Here is a 22,308-nt window from a genome sequence, read left to right on the forward strand (position 1 = left end):
ATAATTCATTCAACCTTTAACAGAGAGTTTGTGTGACAAAAAGGAAGCTGTAAAGGACATTAGATTTTACAAAAGTTTGGACACTTCAAGTATAACTCTGGTTTAACTCTTTTTTTTTTTTTTTTTTTTTTTTTTTTAAGACTAAATAACATCCATGTTTTGGCACAAGTTGTGTCCTGTGTCTATCACATGTATTCTGGTGTAGTATCCAGTGTACAGACAGAGGGGAAATGTATCAGATAAGCAGCATCTCTGTCAGTGGCTTCATTGTGTGATCAATTCTTTTGTATTCTGAGCTTAAAGTGTCATCTGATCCAAAGAGCCACAAACAATCAAAAACTATCAGCACTATGGCCCAGAGCGATAAAGGTGGGTAACTAAGAATCACTCTTTAAAAAGTTTCAAATGGGGTTTTACAGAACCTTTATAAGTTCCACAAAGAACGTCTTTTGTGAACCTTTTATTGACTGGTGCTTTAAACAACCCAGAAACTACACTGACCTGAAGAACCTATTCACCTCAGTTTTAACATAACAGGCCTTGCTATTTTACTTTCAATGTGCGAGGCTTTCAGTGTTCCAGTTCAAACACTTCCCTCGCAATTTTTTTTTTTTATTGTGTTAAAATTTTTGTCTGAAGAAAGGCAAACATAAATTGTGCTGAGAGCCAAAATATTAAAAGTAATGGAAGAATAAAAGTAATTCACAATTGTATCTAACTTTTGAAGTTTTATTTTTTAAGTTTGCATGCCTGTATCTCCAGAAGTGTTTAAGATGTCTTTATATTCTTTCAGTTTTTGGTTCTTAACATTTCTTTTGGTATCTTCATTTTTAAAGGCCTATTAGGTTCAGTTGTAGACATATTGGGATCTCAGTGTGGCTCCATGAGTAAACTGGTAACTTGTACACATTTTAAGTGGTCAGTTCATCCATTGCTTTCTTCTTCATTTATGTATTCAGCTGGGAACCTTTATATTAGTTGACAAGGGATGGACATTCAAGAATCCTATACAGTTTTAAAAAGGTGATACACAATTTTGGTTCTCATGTGTCTCAACCAAACTCAAAATGCCAATTTGAATATGCACAAGCGTGAATGAGATCTGAGAGCTACAGGAGAAAATAGGATTTTGTTTTTTGGGTATTAGCCATTTCTGGGTAACTATTCCTTTTGTTACACACATTAGGACTGAAATGCATGGTAAAGAAATTTACTATAAACACAATTCGCTAAAACTGAAATATCGACTCCATCAATACCATCTGATGTAGGCTACTTACTGAGACACAAGTCAAAGATCAAAAGATCCCACCCTACGTCAGGACAAATCAAATCCTACATGTATTCATAGCATGTACTGCAGCTATACCATAGATGCTATCTGCCGCCCCAGTACCCAAGCTCTGCCACCCTGCCTGATCTAGAGGCTGAGACACAGACTGATAACCATCTGATAACTCCTCCAGCAGGGCAGATAATGCGCTCCTCCACACAGGAAACACTTTATCAGGCTCAGTGTTTGCCTGATCCAACGGCTCTTCACATCTCAAGGGCCCCTCAGCCCATGGTGAGCAGCCAAAGAGTTACAGTAGCAGATAACCACCGGCAGCTCTGTGATGCTCTACCCTGAGGTGTTTTGGGGAGAATATGAGGGGCAAGGGGGAAATGATTGGCTGATATAATCACTGGGGTGATAAATGTGTGTAATGACGTGTTACATAACTCTGAATGAGGCCTGATACTACATGGACACAGAAGAGGTTTTTGTCCAAGCGGGCAAGGTGAACCATTTTTGCAAATTGAACAAACTGACTCACTAGAAGTAACTGGAATTCTGAAAGCTACATTAACACTCAAAAAATTGTGCTAAATAGCACTATTAGTGATTAATTGGCCCGTAATCATAGAGGAACCACTTTAACTGCTATCTAGAACCTTTTTCAAATGGTATGTACAGTAGAACCATAAGTGGAACCCCATTCTACTCCCCACATTTTGGATATGTTGCTCCACTCTTGCTATGAATGGGAATTTACTACAAAGGCAAAAGCTGTTTTTAATCACTTTTAAGCTTTTCTGAAGTCAAAAAGTCTCATTTGGGGGCCCTGGAATATTTCCAGGCCTTGGGGGCAAAAATGTTGTTATTTTCAGGAAATACAATGTATTTTAATGTCGTTTTTAATTCTTTCCACAGCTAAACTAAATAATTAAGATAGAGTTAAAGAACTATACAGTGGCTTAACAGGTTCTTTGTATGGCATATGGCACATTAACCAACTCAAAGAACCGCTGAAGAAACAATTTTGTGTGTGTGTGTGTGTGTGTGTGTATAATGTTTATACCGTCACGCAACTGAACATGTAGTTATACTAGTAGTGTAGTAACTTTAGTTACTTTTTTCTCTTAAACTTACCCTAAAAGTTTATTCCATTACAAGAAATTCCCACTGAACCATTTCTTGGATCAGTAATTGCATCAATATTTTTTACCAGAAAATGTATTAAAAACAAACATACAAAACAGAATTGGTTTTAAATGCAGTAAAAATTGTATTCAGGTTGTTGTATTCAGTCTCACACAAAACTCCCACACCCACATACACTGCTGTTTTTTCACACTTGTCTTAAATGGCTTGCTGAATGCATGACACAATAGCTGAAATAAGGTCAGCGTGTTTATGTCTGTGTCCAGACTGATGGTTGTCTGACACGTGAGATACATCAGAGCGGCGGGAGCCTTTAATCAGACCAGCGAACCGCTCATCAGCTCACACAGAACAGCATTCCTCATGTGAGATCAGACCTTGCTCTCCAATTTACCACAGCAGCACCAGAGACTCTGGGGACAAACATTTCAGAGACCGAAACAGACACACACACACACACACACACATGGACAGTGACAGTCCTGTAATCATATCTATGAGTCAATTATGTGCAAATAGTGAAAATATATAAGCAACACACTTGGACTTTCGAGTGTGAATCCAGCATAATCATTCTGTTTACGCTAACTGATGCTTTCCACAAGACCAGCATGTATCATTAAAGTTTTAATCTTTATAAGTGTAACAAACACCTGCACATATCAAATAACACCATCATTCAGATGAAGGGATAAAGAATGCCGTGGCATTTTCCAACATGCTCTTCTGCGCTTTAATGTGAGTCAATATCCTATTAGGCCTTGATGTGGGCTGTAAGAGGTTTGCAGCCCTTCACCTGCTGCCATTGAAGACAACTTTTATCTAACGCAGTTCATCACATGGCCTTTGTCAGAAGCCTCCAAACAGCATGAAAACTGAAAGACCACAGGACTAGGATGAGAATATGTGAACAGAATTGAACTGTGATTTCAAATCTAAGGAAATATAGACAATAGCGACTGACCTTTAAGGTGCATAGATGGAAAACTTGCAACTTCATCTTTGGTTCACTCTCAAAAATAAAGGTTGTTTATTGGCATACGGTTCCATGAAGACCCTTTAACATCACAGTATCACAGTGATACCATAGAAGAACCATTTCTGGTGCCCCAAAGAACCTTCCAGTGACAATTTTTTTTATCCATCACCATTAGCATTAGCCGTCATGTTGTGGCTCAAGAGTGGGAATGAGAAGCAATCATGTAGGCAAAACATGTCAACATGGGATTGTGAGAAGACAATGAAGTCGATTTTTGTGTAGGGAGTATAATCAAACAACCTTGCCGTACAATGTTTATGAAATCTTTCAAAAAAGAGAGATGAATAATGTTTCCAAACCACGACATTCCCACTGAATCTTTGGGATGGTAAATGTCCCTTTGTACCCTCATTGACTCTCCACATGTACGGGCAGGTCAGGAGGTAATTCATCCGCCTTTAGAGGGGATTACTGAGTGCTTCAAGTTAAATGCTTGAGATAAACACACTTCTCTGCTGCTCCTCTCTGATCTCTCTGTTGCAAAATGTGTTCCAGTGTAAGGGGGAGGTGTTTTCCAGCATACTGTGAACTCACTCATTAGCACAGTGGGACTTCTCTGCTTGAATCCCTACGCAGACTGAATGTAGACACATTGAGTACAAATCAACAGCTTTGATATAAATGCAAATTGAAATGTAAAGACTGCTTTATTTAGCTCACAGCTAAACCATGCAAATTGTGTGGGGATTCCATTGTTATTAATTAGATGAATTACAAAATCAGGTTATGCAAATATATATTGTTCTTCATAAAGCATGCCGATGCAAACAATCCTTCTCATCTCAATATCTTAATAATGTTACCAATTTATCTCATTTAACAGTCAGGTATCAATGCTTAAATTCATATGTAATATATGGAACACGTATTAGCCCGAGGTATGAAAATTAATCCGTAACTAAAACATGTCACACTTGTTTTATAATGATTCTGGGGCTCAGACTTTTACAGATCCACAATAAAGAGCTCTTTCTCTAGATTGATCTATTCTGTGGCATTGTCAAACATTCACATCACAGTAAAACAATTTTACAGTAAAGCAAGACGATACTATATTAATGTTATGTTTAGTCTTTATGAATGTTAGCCATGAATGTAGCTACAATATATTTTGTTGTTGTATTGTAGCACTGGATATTACTTTAAAGAAAAAAAATAAGACAAGGATTCCTGGATTCAAAGAGTGTTGTAAGAAAATCTTAACTTAAAAAAATAAAAATAATTCTACATATGGCAATTTGTTTCCGTATAAACGAAACATTGTGAGAATCTGTGTGCTGAACTCATTCAAACAATAGCCTCTTACTAATACTATTCCATTAAATGCAGTGGCAGAAATTTTAGGATTAGTTGGTAGAAAATATTTCAGAACTGCATGCAATCTCTCTCAAAAAACGAAGGAAAAAAACCCTGCACTAGTTACTCCATCTAGTGGCAAACCATTGCAGTCTTGAACTGACCTTTATACAGCCTGAAGAACAAGACAAATCCACATCAGTATCAAAGTATATTTATTATTTACAGTAGTAAATGGCCCAACATAGGATCCTCTCCTCACTCAAACAGCCCTGCCATTCCTATTACAACACCCACATATTGATTTGGCTTGAATTCACTGTGGAGTTGCAATTACACCAGGATAGAGTTTAATACTGTTGATTTGCCAGAAGGGCTAAATGAGAGAAATGTGTCTATATGACGTATTTGTAGAGGGCAAACTATGAGATGATAAAATTAAGGGGAACACTTCGTTTATATCATGAAATTCATAGCAAATTTTAAAGACATATGCATAAAACCTTTTAAAATAAAAAAAATGTACCGCAACCACAATCTAGATTTATTAAACCTGAGGTTTCAGAAAAACACAATGTCACTGTTCGAAAAGGTTCATAAAAAGGTTGTCTTAAAGTTAAGTTGTTTACCACAATTAAAGAAATTCTGGGACTATACTAAGGTCACAAACATCCTCTTTCACAAAGCTTCCCTCCTTGTATGTAAAAATTGATGGGGGAGGTGCAAACATACATAATACAAAAACATATACAACAGGCATACAATCTCCAAAAGGGGTAAAAAATAGAAAACATTAACTGTCAACTCAACTTAGTTCAGGGACAACATTGCAAAAATGGAAACGAGGTCTTTAGATGATTAAAAAAAAGAAAATGTTAAAAAGAGAGAGAGAGAGAGAGAGAGAGAGAGAGAGAGAGAGAGCGCTATTAACTTAAACAGATTTGATTTCCAAAACCTTTTCCATTTCAGCCCTGAACTGCAGTGGAAGTGAAGAGGAGCACAAATAAACCAGCTTCATCTTTAGCAGGTTCCTCCCGTCTGCTGCTGGAATACATCGATAGTGTCCTCATCTTCCATTTCCAGCTGAAAATTCACAAAAACATACACGGAGTACATTTACAACTGAGGCCTTATAACCGTTTGTGTGCGCCAAGCTCCAGGTACGCAAATACACTATGACAAATGCAGTTTTTGTTGTTGTTTTTTAAAGCAGTTTTTATGGATTGCTTAATTTTTTTGGACAAAGTCTGCATCCTCGATGAGAAATTGAGGTGATTAAATATTACTGAAAGCAACTAGGAAAATACAGTCCACATAGCAAGACACCAAACATGTTTATTTAAAAAAATATTACTAAAAATAGTGTGAGTTGTGATGTTTGACTCTAGCTGTTTGGGCTCTCATTATGACGGCACCCATTCACTGCAAAGCAGCCACTAGTGAGCAAGCGAGGCAGCGCTAAATTGATCCAAATCTGTTCCAATAAAGGAAGAAGTCTATATCTTGGAAAAGGCCTGAGGGCAAGTGCATTTTCTGCCAACTATTCAGGAAACATGAACTCTTCCTTTAATCGGTTAACATATTAGAAGCTGCTAACATCTGTATCAACAAGTTCAAAAATAAGAGTGCAAACCTGTGCAGGCGTATCCGTCTCATTGATCGGCTGACCATCAAACCTGAACCTAATTTGCCTTATGGATAAACCCTGAAAGAAAACAAAAAGTTATAGATCTGCTGCATATCAACATAACGTCAAATGTGCAAAGTTTGGCGTGTACAGATGTCAGGGTCACTGGAGCTCAAGCTGCAGTCTAGCATCCTCACCTGTCTTTCGCAGTAGGCCTTCATCAGTTTGCTGAGGGGGGTGTGCCTTTTAATTTTGAACTGGACCACAGATCCATCCTGACCCGCCACTTTCAAGTTGATGTGGTCGTTTTCAGTCTTCACACCCTCCTGAAATGAAATATGCAGTGGGTGGTGTTAAACAAAGATGAATCATAAACATGCACTGTTGTGAAGGGTCTTAGTCACACACCAGGTAACTTAACAGATCATTTTAGTTAAAACCACCTTGTGCTTTATATGCAGTCCCTGTATTAATCATTAACGTTAGAGGTTCCTGTGATACCGAGTACAGAGATGAACAACGCGCTAAAACAGCCAGACTTTCATCTATATCATCAGCATGTGTTAAAACACTAACGTTAGAGTTATTGGAAAAAGAACTGCGTAAAGAACTGTGCGACGCTTTCGGTGCAACTGCGTTTGGCGCAAAGTTGAAGCAACTAACGTTAACGAAAGAAAGCCAATCTGAGCACCTCGTTGATGCTGAAACGAAGCAACATACTGCCGATTATATTGTTAGCGACAATAAATGTATTGATTCTCCATCTAGTTGGAAGGATGGCTCAGATACATGGCCATATGCAGAAAATGCGCAAAATCTTTGTTGAAAACCTCTTTGTTTCCGCGCATATTAAGTGCACGATCCCGGCAATGTATAATCACACATTATAATCACATCAAAATACACCCCTACACGCTACAAGAGCTCGGAGCACAGAGACATATATGTACCTTTGGCTTCTCGTCTGACATTTTTGTAGAAATGTAGGATTCTCCCGGTAGATGTGGATGTGACGGTACCACGAGTCCTGTCCTCCCCGCGCTCTGCAAGAAAGCGCATACTGGATTCCCACGTTTGATTGGCCCGGGCAAAACCACGTGACGCCCAGCAGGGCGCTGTAGACCAAGAACGCGCAAAATCAACTCGTCCATTTTATTGGACAGTATGAAACCACGTGACCAATCCTCATGTTCTGGTTAACGTTTGAGGTTAAAAATTACTTTTAATTATGAATATGATTTCAAAATGATAATGTGTTCATTTTGGTTAATGAAGCAACGACTAAAAACACATCTCTTCCTTCTTTAATAGGCCCTTTAGCAATGTCTATTCTAATTTTGTTTTAACTATTTGTTGACTTGATCCTGCAACACTTGCAGTCTGTTCGTTTCATAACTGCTTGTTTTATTGTTTATGCCTGTAACATACATACACACACACACACATACGTATCATGTGTATTAAACATTTCTACATGTACTGCCTTAGGCTAACAGGCTTGTCAAAGCATTTGCATATTATTGCTCTTACAATGTAAACTTATTGTGCTTCTTTGGGGTCTCATGCATAAAAAAAAACTAAAACATGATTAAACATGATATACATTTAAAAATGTAAATATATATAAACTACCTTTAGTTTATTATAACTAAAATATTAAAATATATAATAAATTAACTGACATTGCTAAAAAAAAATTGTGTTGTACTTTTCATGTTTAATGTGTCAAAATTACTAACAATATGATTTAAGTCAAATCTATTTAAAAGCAATTTAACATTTTAATGATGTATATTTGCTTCCCGTTTACGGTAAAATATTCACTTTTATTGATAGCTTTCTCACAGTTTATTGGACTTTTGCAAATTGCACTGACAAATCAACCCTTTGGTAAATACATTATGAGTTAGTGATCAAAACATTCAAAAATGCAGCACATAGACAAATTACACTGAAATGCCAACAAACTAGCAAAGGCAGGGACAAATCGATTCATCAATTTGAAATGTGTGGGACATTAATCTATAAAGCGCACTTTATTATAGCACATTTTCTATATGTCCTAGTTTAATCAGAGTAAAAAGCTACACAGCTAAAATTAGCTAAGACTAAATAAAAATGAATTGTACTGCCGACTAAAAGTCCAATGCAGACTCAAAAATCAACATGTCTTGCTTAATTTGGTTGATGCTTATTTGGATTTGCAAATGTCATCCATTAACTATATTTACAAGGCTTCATATTGTTTGCTTAAAGATTCATTGAAAAATACAGGTGTTAGTTAATTCAATTTCAAGCCAGAGAAAAGGTATGTTTGTGTGGTCAGCAGCTAACTGATAAATTCAGTGTCTTTCAAAAAAAAAAAGGAGTGCTGGCTATGCAGGAAACCGTGTTCATTTCTGAAATAGGTGTGAGGTAAAAGAAAAGATAACAGTGGAGCATCATCACTAGTTTCTTAGCTGTTCTCAAATCTGGAGTACTGGTTATCCTTTTTCAAACCTAAAACAGAGTAAGCAACGATAAAACTCTGAAACATAGTGTAATTACTATTTATCAGTGAACTATAAAGCGAATACAATTTATTTTATATCATATATGATGAAAGGGAAATCTTACCGTATTTCAATCTCATTTCTTCATGTCTCTGCCTCATCTCTGCTTTCCTGCATTCAAATAAGAACTTTTTTTCTTACTGAGCCCTATTTCATCAAAACATCTCCACAGTTCTTAAAATAATCAAAATGTATGCAATTTTAATAAATTTATTTTCTCAAAACATATCGTACCTCTCCTCTTGACGGAACTTTCTCAGATGAGTTTGTCTCTCCATTCGCTCGTCACTCCTTTTAGACCTTTTGAATTTTCAGCAGAAATTAAATGTAACAATTTCTTACACGTTCCAAAGTTAAAGTGCTTTGTTATTAATAATTAATAGCAGTAAATCACTATATATCATTTTCAATGACAAGAATACATTATGAAGATAAATTTGTACCAATTAATGGCTGATGGTGATGTCACAAACTCTAACAAGCTTTTTATCTTACCCAATGTTTTCACATTTACAGCAGCAGAAGCAGCAGACAAATAGGGCGATGATGATCACCCCCGCGATCACAGAGATGGTAATGATGAGAGTCTGGAAATTCACTGAGATTCAAACAACACAGAACAGATGAACACTCTTGCAAAATCTCACTGCTTGTTCTTAGTCACAGGCAATAAATGTAAAGGTTAAACTGGCCTTGACATTTTACAAGAGTGTAAGGGTAATAAAGTGACAATCAAGATAAAGCTGCCATGAACTGTGAATGTGAAGCTCTTCTTGTTTTTACAGTTCATTTCTTAACAAATGCATACAATACATCCATTAAGAAGGTAAAGAGATGACATGATGTATCTTGTATGTAAGAGGCAGTCTTACTCCAGCATACTCCCCATCGTGCTTCTGAGAGCGCACAAACACTGTGAGAGGGCAGGATGCTCTTCACTGGATAGTCAATGCATTTCTGGCTTGAGATGCACCACAAACACTGAAAAAGAGGATTTAAAAAGAAACACATTACACACATTTTATGTTTCACTAATTATTGGTGTCTGTGGAACAAACAAGAGTTTAGAAGTCAGATGACAATTGCTGACAGTGAATAAATAAATGATATCTTACCGAAACAATCTTCAGACATTCTTCACAAGTTGTGTTGCTTTTTATAGTGCAGTCTGTGAAAATAATCAGAATCAGAATGAGCTTTATTGCTAGGTTTGTTTACACATACGAGGAATTTGTTTTCGTGACAGAAGCTCCGCAGTACAACAGAATGACAGAGACAGAACATAAAACACATAATAAAAGAATAAAAAATACAAATAAGTAGATAGTGAATGACAATATACAAATGACAATTGTAGGCAGGTATATTACAAAATGCAGTTATGTATGTACATGTAAATTATGTGCAAGATTTAAGTGTATACTAAGTATGTGTGTTAGATAAATATGTGTATATAAATATATACACATACACTTTATTTATCTAACACACAATGTTCAGTTTCATAACAGTTTGATATCAGTGACAACTGATTTTAACCATATCACTATTATAAATCTCAATCATTTTCTCAAAATTGATTTCAATATTTGAAATCTAAACCATATGAACTCAGAAATCAGCCTTGGTGAGATGACCTCTCTTATAAAACTCTTATACTGAACACAATATTCCTTTGTTTTCTAGCCGATCATGTGATTTAAAAGTCTCTCTGCCTAATAAACCACAGGAAACTAGTAAAAAAAGGTATTCAAACCAGCAAATAAAATCTCAGTTTACCATGGTTACGGTTTACAGTTGATTGAAAACCAAAACAACTTTTCACACATTTTTTTAAGTATTTAAACTAGTAAAACACTGCTTGGGGTCCAGATTTGTTTTACTGAGCCGAGTCATATGATCACTGCTTGAAGTCACTTCCAAGTTACACTGTCGTTAAACAGTTTGGTTATACATGACTTATTATTAAAACGTAACAATTTCCAAGAAACAGACGATATGCTGGACGATTAATTCAATGCCATTATGCCAGACAAACGAACTGCAAAAACATTGGCTGCGTTTCCTCGCGAGCTGCATACACAGAGAGCATTTAGTCATGATGAACGCGTTCTGAACCGATTGCGTGAAATTAGTTGATGCCCAAAACTGTATCCAAGTAGATTGTAAAGCCACCCAATGTTTGACAATATCTACGGTTAAAAAGCTTGTAAGCATACAGTAGTATGGATGAAACTTACTTGTTTCTGGACTTGTCGTCTGACCAAAAACTACCACAAAGCAGAAGACAAAGAAAACAAAAGTAAAAAGTAAAAAAGTCCGAGTTTGGATCATGATTGCAAACGCAGCGGTGTTGATTTCAGGCCTGGCTGCTGGTCATGTGTTGCTGGAAGCACTCAAGCACTGAACGACGACTTTTACAAGATCCTCCCAGTTTCGAAATAGTGCTTTATGGTTAAGCAGGATTTGATTTGATTTGCTGATTTAGTCGTTGTTTTCCTGACAAACACTAATGTGGGTTAAATAAAAGTAAATTGCTGGCAAAAGTAGGCTACATTAAAATAAAACATGACGTCATTTTGGCTGCTAAAACATCATGAAAAGTAAGAAAAGAAGTTCTGACTTTGGAAAACCTTTTTGCTGGGGACGTTTTGCACTACTTTAGCGACCCGAATGGACATTTTCTGCTTATGGTCATTTGTTTAATCAACACTTTGGTAATACTAATTAATATCTATGTGTATAATAGTTCTCATGAGAATGATCTACATTGATGCGATAGAAGAGAAAATTTTGCTGTGGCTCAATCCATACCCAAATGCCTTAGTTTTCATTGGTAGGGACTTTAACCCTTTCATGCATGAATTATGATAACCTCAGGATTTTATTTTTTCCTATGTGTTTTTATTGCTCTTAGGGCATAAAAAACAAGAATTGATTTTTATTTTATTTTTGTACAATTTTTTCAAAGAGATCTTCAGATGTCCACTTGTGTGGACAGCATGCGGTTATGGTTTAAACTGAAGATATACTATATTAAATATAAGACAATAATCAAACAGATAAAGTATGTGAATTTAACAAACTAATCAATACAATTATATCAAATCATGTGAAAACTATAAAATATATACAAAAAAATATAAATGCAAAATATTGCAAAGGCTTCATACAACTTCATACAAGTTGCACTTTGCGTATCTTTGATATTAGAACATAAGGACATGATTTCATCAGAATTTTCTACAGCCTGTCAATGTACAACTGTGGAAACCACTCAGATGCTCCCTCCAGTGCACCAGAGTATGGATATTTACCCTTATTAGCTGATAATTCTGATTATGTTCAAGATGGACATGCACATTTCTATCATAGCCCTCCTCTGAGAAAACCTAGCAATACGTTTTTTGAATCTCATCTGAAATGATTAGTGTTGGGGGTAATGCATTACAAGTAACCTGCATAACGCATTCAGATTACTTTTTGATGTTACAAGTAAAGTAATGTGTTACAAGTAACATGCATTACCTAATCAGATTACTTTTTGATCTAACATGTAATTAACTACAAGTAATGTGCATTACCTAATCAGATTACTTTTTGATGTAATGAGTCAAGAAACACATTACAAGTAACATGCATTACATAATGAGATTACTTTTTGATGTTATGAGTAAGGAAACGCATTACAAGTAACATGCATTACATAGTCAGATTACTTTTTGATGTTTTGAGTAAAAAAACGCATTACAAGTAACATGCATTACATAATCAGATTAATTTTTTATGTTATGAGTAAAAAACGCATTACAATAAAGCACATTATAATCAGATTACTTATTGATGTTATGAGTAAGGGAACGCATTACAAGTAACATGCATTACATAATCAGATTACTTTTTGATGTTATGAGTAAAGAAACGCATTACAAGTAACATGCATTACGTAATCAGATTACTTTTTGATGTTGTGTAAAGAAATGCATTACAAGTAACATGCATTACGTAATCAGATTACTTTTTGATGTTATGAGTAAAAAATGCATAACAATAACGTGCATTACGAAATCAGATAACTTTTTGATCTAAGAAGGAAAGTCATGCATTACAATTGTCATACATTATGTAATCACATGACTTTTTCAATGTCAATGAAAATTACATTCTAATAATACAAATACACTTAATTACAGTAAAAAAAAGTCACTGCGCTTAAGTTTTTAAGTTTTAAGTTTCAAAAACAAAATTCACATCATAATTATGAATTGTAGCTGAAATATAGCAATTGATGCATGACGTCCACTAAAGTGGACGTGATTAATCAGAGTTTTCTCTCAATCTAAAATCTAAACTTGGAAAATTTTACTGTGATATGACTCATTAGATAAGGCTTGATGCTGCAATATGTTTTTTACCTACAAGAGTCTCCTAGGATAGAAGGAATGGGTGGATATTATGGGACAACTTGGCATGTCTGAGTGACCCTTGGCCATCTTGGTTTGGAGGGGGAAAAAATCGAAACACAACAGCTTACCACTTGGTCGCAATTTATAGTATGATGCACCAGGGTCCAATGAAGAGGCTGATGTGCAAATTTGCCATAAAAACCCTTGCAAATTCAAGAAAATGCTTTTTTAATAGCTATCCACTATAGTGACCACTATGCGTGAAAGGGTTAATATTGTACCTGATAATAATCTTGATAGACTGCCACCTAAACAGACTGCCTCTGCTAATTCTAAATTAAAGATATTAATGGATAAATTTGATTTTTTAGATATTTGGTGAGAAACATTTCTGAATACTAAATCCTATACTTGGAGTAACAAAAATGGTTCTAGACAGTCCTGAATAGACTACTGGCTCGTTTCACAATCTGTTAGGGACTTTAATGTTTCTGTTAGCATTCTCCCTTCACCCATGACTGATCATAAAGCAACTCTTATTCATTCCCCTCTATCTTCAGTTATCTCTTCTTCAAAACCTAGAGTCTCTTATTGGAAGTTTAACTCTTCTTTGCTTAAGCATGATCAATTAAGGAAAAACATTTTGATTGAATATCACTGGATCAAAGCACAAAAGGAAAGTAAATATGGCCTCAGTTGGGATTTACTTAAACATGAAATTAGGAAGTGTGTTAGGAATTTTGGCAGCCTTGTAGCAATGCACTTTGTTTGTAACAAAGATGAACAGAAACCAACTAAGAAACCAAATATTTTTATAATAATATTTTTATTATAAGAGACTTTTTTATATCATGTGAATGAGACTGTGGGAAAGCTAGGAAGAAAAGAAAACAGGTAATTTTATGACACTTTTAAATAATCCAAACCAATTGGAATTGAAATAATTTATTAAGCATTTTGTAAATCCAGTTACAAAAAAAAAAAAAAAAGAATCTTTGATTTTCATCCTCTACACAAACTGGAATATTGTGACTCTAAACTAAAGATGATGAGATGCACTCTGGCAGTGAACTGACCAGCAGCTCACCAGATTTATTAATGGAGCAATCATGAACAGGACTTTGAATGAGGTTGTGGTAACACGTAAATGAGTCTCTGATACCACAGTGACATCCTCCATTCATATTATCACTGTGTGTTACATCACTGATGTAGGGAGTCTGTACACGACATGCCATCAACATCACCATCCACACAATGACACGAACACTGAATAAATACCCAGCCCACCCATAATTATTCACTCTCTTTTAGGCACACAAAATCATCCTTCAGTTACAAGTATGCAGGCTTCCTTAAAAAAACATTCTTAAGAAAAAAGACAAGCATATTCCAAACATCAGTCTGAAAAAGGTTTGACATTTAAACTGAAATGGATCAATTTATCTTGAAAGTAAGGATTTAAAACTGACCTACTGTGTCATAGCTTTTCTGCAAATATCAGTACAGCAGTATTCCACCAATTTCCTTTCAGATCTTTTTGCTATAACAACCAAAACACTGCACTGAAATGTTGAGTTATTGCTTATGTCTTTATACTGTACCTGAGCTTAACCCAGATGGGGCCGTTCACATTTGATTTTTTTATGTAAACATGCACTAGACAGACATGTTTGACTGATGTGTTTTACCTTCCATCTTTTGAGGCATCTCGCATGATACAGCATTCTAAAAAAAGAGCAAGAAGTAAAGTCTAGAGGCATGTTTTACAAATTTTTTAGAACGCTGTGCCATGTATGAGACACTGCAAAACACGCGCCACATCTAGCGTATGTTTACATACAGTATAGAAATACATCAGTGAAAAAGCAGTGCAGTGGAATGCAAAAAAACACTTTCTGTGTGAATAGCCCCTCATGAACAATACACAAGAGAATGCATGGATAAAAATAGCAAGACGGGTAAAAAAACAACAACTTTTTCTCATTCTCTCAACCCAAGTAACAGTAACACAGAAAGCCATCTAAATGACACAAATCGGCACAGACCAGCCCTTGTGTGGAGTAAGGCAAATGGACAAGTTTTGACATGGCTGTTGAGGCCTTCAGTGTGTGCAATCATCTAAGCCCATTAGTCTTTGAAACCAAAGCTCTCAACAAAACATTGTTATGTGTGTAACAGTTAAAACTGTGTTTTGATCTTTCCTCTCCAAAGAGTGTTCGAAACTGAAGCTGGCCAAAAGCAGAAAGGAGCACGTTGAAGCATTCAGGACTTTGAGGTACTGGTGATGAACATTTGCTGGTCAACTAGCACTGCACCACGTACTAACCAGACGTGATGGGATAAAGGAACGAGTGCTTAATTTAGCTTGGATGATTGACAGGACAGTCTGTGTGTAGCCCCGCCCAAAGTGGAATTTCATTGGTCCAAAATGTTACTGTATATTAAAGATCAATCATGATATGTTGTAATAGGGGTGGTTGTCTACACACATGCAGATAAAAAGAAAAGAAAAGAAAAACTTTTTGTCTTGTAACTTGTTCCTGTATCATCATCTTATATTCATCAATCCACATCCCTGCTGTTGAATTAATTTATTCATCAGTGCGAAGGAAGTCTCTCTCGTCTTGATTGGTCAGCACTCATCACCTGATCCAGTTGCTGCCAAAGCTGGCCACTGATCTGACACTGCATCGTTTCTTCACTATCATGTTGATGTAGGCTTTCATTATTTTGGTGATCTCTCCAACCTGAAAAAAGCCACGGTTTATTCACAGTGAACAAAACTGAAGAAAGCCAACCAAGAAACACTTCTATTCAATTACATGTTGATTATTATAGAAGTTCACCTCAAAAATGAAAACTATGTCATCATTTACTCGCCCTCGTGTCATTCCAAATCTTAGTGAAAACAAAACCTTGAAGCTTCAAAATTGTGAAATAGTTCTTATGAATCAAAGGTTTAATCCAAGTACAAACAAAATCCTACAGCACATTAAATGTGGTGAATGGAAGCTCAACCGCACTGTGTGATACTTGAGAACAAACCACACTGGTTCTTGAGGAAGCTCAAGCGTGCTTGTTTGACGTGTGAGAACAAATCTTTCTGTAGTACATTTGAGTTTCCGTTTACTATATTTGGTGTGCTCTACGTATTTGCATTGATCAGTGTTTTAATGTGAATAAAGGCCTAAATTAAATCTCATTTTAAGGAATCTTGTCTGCTCAGAAGACATGGAATAAACTGCTTGCTTCATACTGATTATGTCTTCAATGTCTGTTTGTGTGTCATGAGCTTTCAATGAGGCGACAGAAATGTTGAAGATTAATGGGTTTGGAACGACATCAGGGTGAGAAAAGTCAGTGATAACAGAATAACAGAATTTTGGGGGGTGAACAATCCATTTAAAATGACATTTGATTACCTGAGGTGTCTCAAAGAACATGTCCCTCCCGTCCACGGTGATCTTGTATGTGCTGGCGTGGGGAGCTCCAAAGAAGACGATGTGTTCATAGGGGAAAGTCTCCAGAGGTTTGGCCTCTCCTCGCTTATACACAGACACGTTCTCGGCACTCACGCTCAGCCAGAGATCATGAGGGAAACCTCCTTCTTTACACTGCACACAGAATCACAACAAGCGTCAGATCAATCAATCCTGGATTCAAAACGATTGTTCCTCGATTCAAAAACGATTCAAAATTTTTTGATCATTTCAATGAATGTAATCATCTCAAATCCTCAGTTCTTACCTCCACATCAAACAGTGTTGATCCATACCCAGGCCACTCTTTAATGATGTTCATGTATTTGAGCATGGCTTGATGCTGATCCAGACCATGCAGCCGACTCCATTTTTCCATAATGTTGGCCCTGGTGGCTGAAGTCTCTTCCTTGATCCACATTTCCATCATTTGTTCCTCCTGCATGCTGCGCTGCTTCTTCATGGTGCCTGTCTTCAGCCCTCGCCTCAGCGTGCCGTCCAGGAAGCTCGTCCTCCTCCTTTCCAGGGTTTGTCCTGATCCGGCTGCGCCTCCTACTTTGGTGAACTGAAGTATGCGGTTGCGCAGACGGCCGGTGGGGTAGACGCTGTCCAAGCTCCAGTTCACACGAGACACATCCCCATACAGGTACTGCAGACGTAAAGCAGCCAGGTGCTGGAGGGTGTCCTCGTGGGCAGGAAAGTGACCGCTTATTAAACTTTCATGAGCCTGGAGAGATGAATAAGATGGAGACTCACATCTGACGACTTCCGTGTTTTTTTCATGCTTGCAGATACCAAATTTTGAAAACATATCAATGCTAAATAGAGTAAAATCAAGTGCAAAGGTGCAATACATAGAACAGAACTGAATTACAGGGGCTAATATTTAGCTAGTTAGCACTGTTAGCTAGTTAGCACTGTTGCTGGTAGATGCCGTAACCAAACACTTCAAGTATCTTTCTCCAATGATGACCATTCAGAATATGATTTTTTAAATTGAAACTCTATATAAAGTGATTTGAACAGAATAAAGAGAAGAAGTGAAAAAATGAATTTCACTTCTTCAGCAACTTGCCTATGAACATATTTTTCTAATCCTTATCCTAAGATGTGACTGATATCAGAAAATGTCATAAAATGCAAAATATTCTATGCTCAGAATCAATACTGTTGATGCTTAAACTAATAAAAATGTTCAATAATGAAAACAAATCTGAAATAAGATGAAAATAAAAAAAAGATGTAATAGAATTATTAGTCTTATAAACCGTATAAATTAGAAATATTTTGGAAACTAACTGAAATAAGTAAGTTTAAGTTGCTAAAATTAATACAACTTAAATAGCATATATACTAAAATTAAAAATATAAAAGCTAAATCAGTCAAAGAAACCGACTGTCAGCTGCATGGGAATGGTATGGATAGTTTCTCCAGGTATTACACACCTCCATGACTGACTTGAACAGAATAGAGGCAAGAAATGAAACTATAAATGACTGACCTGCTCAAACATGAAGACAAACTCCACTCCTTCCCTGGGCATGCTCTCCACATCCAAGAAACAATACAGTTTGAAGTACAGCTTCCATGGGCCGTCTTCCTCCACTTCACTTCCTGCCAACCTGAGAAACAACCACCACCACAAACAATCGTTTTTGTGTTATTTCAGATTGGTTTTAGAGACTTTGGAGATTATATTAGAATATTACAGCTTTAATAACCAAGTGATGACACATGCATTTGGCAGCGTTTTGTAGGAACAGAGTTTAATTTCTGAGAGTGAATAGGCGCAGCTTTGTGGTGTGATTTTACCTCTCGAACTTGGCAAGCACATCGGCCACGATCACCCTGCTCTCCACGGCCCGGTCGATCGAGTTGTTATGCTCGAACAAAGCAAACATGTTCCTGCTGTCCTCCATAGCCAAGCCTCGGATCAGTTTCTCTACCACCTACACAAAGAACAGATACAAACCAAAACACTCTCCATCAGCGTATTACACCACACATTCCTGAATAAGAGCAACATAATATATATCTAGGCAAGATTTGTTCATCTGCAGTTTTCTGTTCTCTGTTAAAGCTCAGGTAGACTTTCATCCCCTCAATAACCTGAGCCGAAATCATTATCTGTTATGTCATTCTGCATGAAAAAAAGCATGATTACATTTGTAGATGCAAGAGTGCAGTTCTAAATATATATCAGATTTTTCCCTTAGAACTCTGGGTTGTTCTATTATGAACTGCTTTATGATATTTCTGTCTGTTAGCATCCCTCACCTCTCCTGCTGTAGTGTGAGAGTTGATTGAAATCTTGCAGGAGCCTCCACCATGGCAGTAAACGGTGGTCGTCATCTCACGTCTGTGCAAAAGAGCGACGATCTCCTCTTGTGAAGGCACAAACTCCCGCGCTTTTGTCTTCTTCAGCGACTCGCCAATGAACACAGCGAACATCTCTATTTCTGTCCCAGGGAACAACTCCTTTATCCTAAAAAGTCATTGAAATCAGAAAATATTCATGGCGCTAAAAGTAAAAACGTAAAAACATAAATAAAACATAAATAAAGATTATTTAATTAAAATAAAGATTAAAATTGTAGATGTAAAATTAGACAAGTTTCCTTGGAAACTAATTGAAATTAATAAGTTTTAGTAAAATTATTAAGCTTACATTTATAAAAATTGTTATTAAGTTAATAGAAATGTCAAACTAAAATTAAACTGAACTGAACAAATAAACATAAAAGCCCATTTGAAATATGTATAAATATAATTATAATATATTAATAATATAACACTAAAATAAAAGTCTTTAGGTAAAATACCCCACAATTTTTAAGTTTCTTACAATGCTGTAAACTGATTGACTTATGGAAAAATTCTTCATTTTTTGTCAAAACAGGTCATTAACATAATTCATGCAGATCAAATGAGTTTACATTTATAAAAATTGTTGTGTTGCCACCCAACACAGATCCAGGATGGTCTATGTCACTGTTATAATTTTCAAAGGATGCAATGAATTTGATTATTTTGGCTGATGTACAAGGGCTTGGGCCCGGATGCTTTTCCCAACATCTTGCTGTATTTTCTTCACAAAGTGCACCACAATCCTTCATATATATGTTAAAAACCACTAAATTCTTTATTAAAAGATTATGAAAATCTATGATCTATAGAAAAAAAAGACAGTAAATGTCATATTCAAAGTGCATCTACGACACCTTTTCAGGTGGAAGCGGAGGTATCTGAGGATGCCGCGGCTGGGCAGGAAGGTGCAGCTCATGCAGGTGAGCAGATGCCAGTGTGCGCGGTTGGCAGGGCTGTTGGGCTGAGGCACGTGATTGGTTTGTTTGATCAGCTGACAGTACACTTCATCTCTGAGCTGCCGCAGATCTTGACATGTCTGTAAGATGCCTTGAATGATGGGCATTGGGTCTGACACAGCTTCCATCTCCTGTAATGAGTTAAAGATTTTGACCGCCTCATCTTGCAGGCTGGTGTAGCCTTTCTCCTTTTGCACTGCAGGAAGTAGGACAGAAAGAGGAGACCGATGGAGAAAGGGACACAGACACAAAGGATCAAACCCAGAGTTCAAAAGATAAAACTGTGCGTCACTGAGCAAATAAATCACCAGTGAACAATCCAACAATAGGGCCAAAATATGTCAACTGTATGAATGTGTGTGAACGATTAAGAAAGGAATGCTAGTAAATAAACAGTAAGTTCTATGAATGGAATAAGTGGCCTGCTCTCAATTACCACATAATTTTGTCTTTTAGTTTGTAAAAGGGTAGTTGACATGCAATGACATGCGTTTAAAATAAAAAAAATAAAATCTAAATTATTATATATGCAGATTTTATGACTTCCAGTTAAGTATTGAGGAACATGTGCACTTAGTAGTATTTATTACAATTTTAAAATATGATTTATATTTACGTTCTTAGTTTTCATTTTGATTTTAGTTTAATGACTTTTATTTATATTTAAAAAACATTTATAATTTTAGCACTTCAGCTTATTTAAAAATTATTTACATTTATGTATTTAAAAGAGGCTTTTATCCACAGTGACTTCATTTTCAGAGACTGCATTTAGGGTACACATTTTGTTAGTTCATTACAGTACAGTTCATTCTCTGGGAATCAAACCCATGGTTATGCTCAGCTGAAACACAGAGGTAGATCAGTGTGAAGGAGAGACTCACAGCTGACATTGACCTCTCCGTACGGTAGCGGCAGCAGGGGCGAGTGCAGAGGGTGCTGCGTGTATCTCAGGATGGGGTTCCTCCAGTACATCTGCTCCACAGCCTCCACATTAAGACTGCTCTCCTGCACAACCATAAAAAGAACAAAGGCATTAGGGTTTGTTTATTCATGTAACACAATGTACATCCACTGATTACTGAAGATGGAAACACAGCACACAAAGGAATTCTGAGCTACATTTACATGACTGAAAATGACTCAAATCTGTTGCATAAATGTAGAACAGAAGCACGCAGAAATAATCAAATAAATCGAGAAATTAGAATAAAATGAGAGAAAACAGTCTGAGTGAACAGCACACAGAGCACCCATCCGTGTACCTCACTTAACACTACAGTTTTTCCCCCTGAGGGACTGTCGGGGTTCAAGAGGTATCGGCTTCCCCAACTGAAACATGATTGTTAAGAAGATGAAAAACCTTACTCCATGTGGAATCCTGAATTCAATTTGATTTTTTAAGGTGAATGTACCTTGATATCTCGGATGAGTTGCTGGGTAGGTGTTTCAATGGGAACCTTGCTGTCAATGGCCACCTGAATGGCTGAAGCCCATCTCATGGCCTCGTTCAGTAGTTTGGTGTAAAGACGGTAAGAATGCTTTCTCCCATGGACTATTATGTTCCAGTAACCTGTGGTGAACAGAGAAATTTAAAAAGGTCCATAGAATATTTGAAGAAATCTTGTTTTGCATTAAAAATGTGCAAACTCACCTGTCTCCTTATAAACCTTCTCATCAGGCTGAACAACCGAGCAAAGGCTGTTGAGCACCAGTGTTCCCAGTTTAGAGGCGCTGCGCTCTGATGATTTATAATAATCCAGTGAGTTATTGGTCAGAACAAACCAGCGTTTCTTTAGCTTGAGAGATGTGCTCTTCCCACTGGACTTCATCTCTTTATGCAGCCAACCTGAAAAATAAAATAAAATTGAAATAAAACAGTGCTTGTGTATTGAGGACATGAATGACACCCATTGTTTTAGTTTTTCTTTTACCAGGATTCGTTATGATCTCGATGTAGCAAGCATAATGCTGGTAAATCTCTGTATCCTGTACAGACCGGTCTTACTCACCTCTCACTATGAACTCCTGGCCGTCTATTCTCGAGTCTCCTTTAGGCTTCTGCAGAAGGCCGATCCAGTGGTGCATTTCCTCAGGTGTGTCAGTGTTGCAATGGATCACACGGTTAGCAGTGATTATAACAAACGAGTTTGGCCT

General features: G+C 36.7%; 3 protein-coding genes across 3 annotated transcripts in view; all 3 read right to left on the reverse strand.

The window, feature by feature from the left end:
- Nucleotides 1-4,957: 4,957 nt before the first annotated feature.
- sumo3b (small ubiquitin like modifier 3b) lies at nucleotides 4,958-7,494 on the reverse strand. The gene is made up of 4 exons (XM_026272185.1): nucleotides 7,338-7,494; nucleotides 6,585-6,713; nucleotides 6,394-6,465; nucleotides 4,958-5,843 (listed from the first exon to the last, which is right to left on the reverse strand). Exons 1-4 carry the CDS (start codon nucleotides 7,356-7,358, stop codon nucleotides 5,781-5,783), a joined length of 285 nt encoding a protein of 94 aa, XP_026127970.1. The 5' UTR covers nucleotides 7,359-7,494; the 3' UTR covers nucleotides 4,958-5,780.
- Nucleotides 7,495-8,192: 698 nt separating this feature from the next.
- Nucleotides 8,193-11,491, reverse strand: pttg1ipb (PTTG1 interacting protein b). Its single transcript, XM_026272184.1, has 7 exons — nucleotides 11,180-11,491; nucleotides 10,055-10,107; nucleotides 9,812-9,920; nucleotides 9,435-9,537; nucleotides 9,174-9,239; nucleotides 9,004-9,050; nucleotides 8,193-8,886 (listed from the first exon to the last, which is right to left on the reverse strand). The coding sequence occupies exons 1-7, from the start codon at nucleotides 11,271-11,273 to the stop codon at nucleotides 8,843-8,845; spliced, it is 516 nt and encodes a 171-aa protein (XP_026127969.1). The 5' UTR covers nucleotides 11,274-11,491; the 3' UTR covers nucleotides 8,193-8,842.
- A 2,783-nt stretch (nucleotides 11,492-14,274) lies between these two features.
- The window catches only part of myo10l3 (myosin X, like 3), a 65,823-nt gene continuing 57,789 nt past the window's right edge, over nucleotides 14,275-22,308 (reverse strand). The window contains exons 30-40 of the mRNA XM_026272186.1: nucleotides 22,164-22,306; nucleotides 21,806-22,000; nucleotides 21,567-21,724; nucleotides 21,036-21,159; nucleotides 20,050-20,347; nucleotides 19,106-19,313; nucleotides 18,641-18,777; nucleotides 18,330-18,450; nucleotides 17,096-17,554; nucleotides 16,771-16,962; nucleotides 14,275-16,095 (exon numbers count right to left, since the gene is read on the reverse strand). Coding sequence (XP_026127971.1) covers nucleotides 15,991-16,095; nucleotides 16,771-16,962; nucleotides 17,096-17,554; nucleotides 18,330-18,450; nucleotides 18,641-18,777; nucleotides 19,106-19,313; nucleotides 20,050-20,347; nucleotides 21,036-21,159; nucleotides 21,567-21,724; nucleotides 21,806-22,000; nucleotides 22,164-22,306 — 2,140 coding nt within the window. The 3' untranslated portion in view covers nucleotides 14,275-15,990. The remainder of the gene's footprint in view (nucleotides 16,096-16,770; nucleotides 16,963-17,095; nucleotides 17,555-18,329; nucleotides 18,451-18,640; nucleotides 18,778-19,105; nucleotides 19,314-20,049; nucleotides 20,348-21,035; nucleotides 21,160-21,566; nucleotides 21,725-21,805; nucleotides 22,001-22,163; nucleotides 22,307-22,308) is intronic.

The sequence above is a fragment of the Carassius auratus genome, chromosome 9 (assembly GCF_003368295.1).
Source record: "Carassius auratus strain Wakin chromosome 9, ASM336829v1, whole genome shotgun sequence".
Classification (NCBI taxonomy): domain Eukaryota; kingdom Metazoa; phylum Chordata; class Actinopteri; order Cypriniformes; family Cyprinidae; genus Carassius; species Carassius auratus.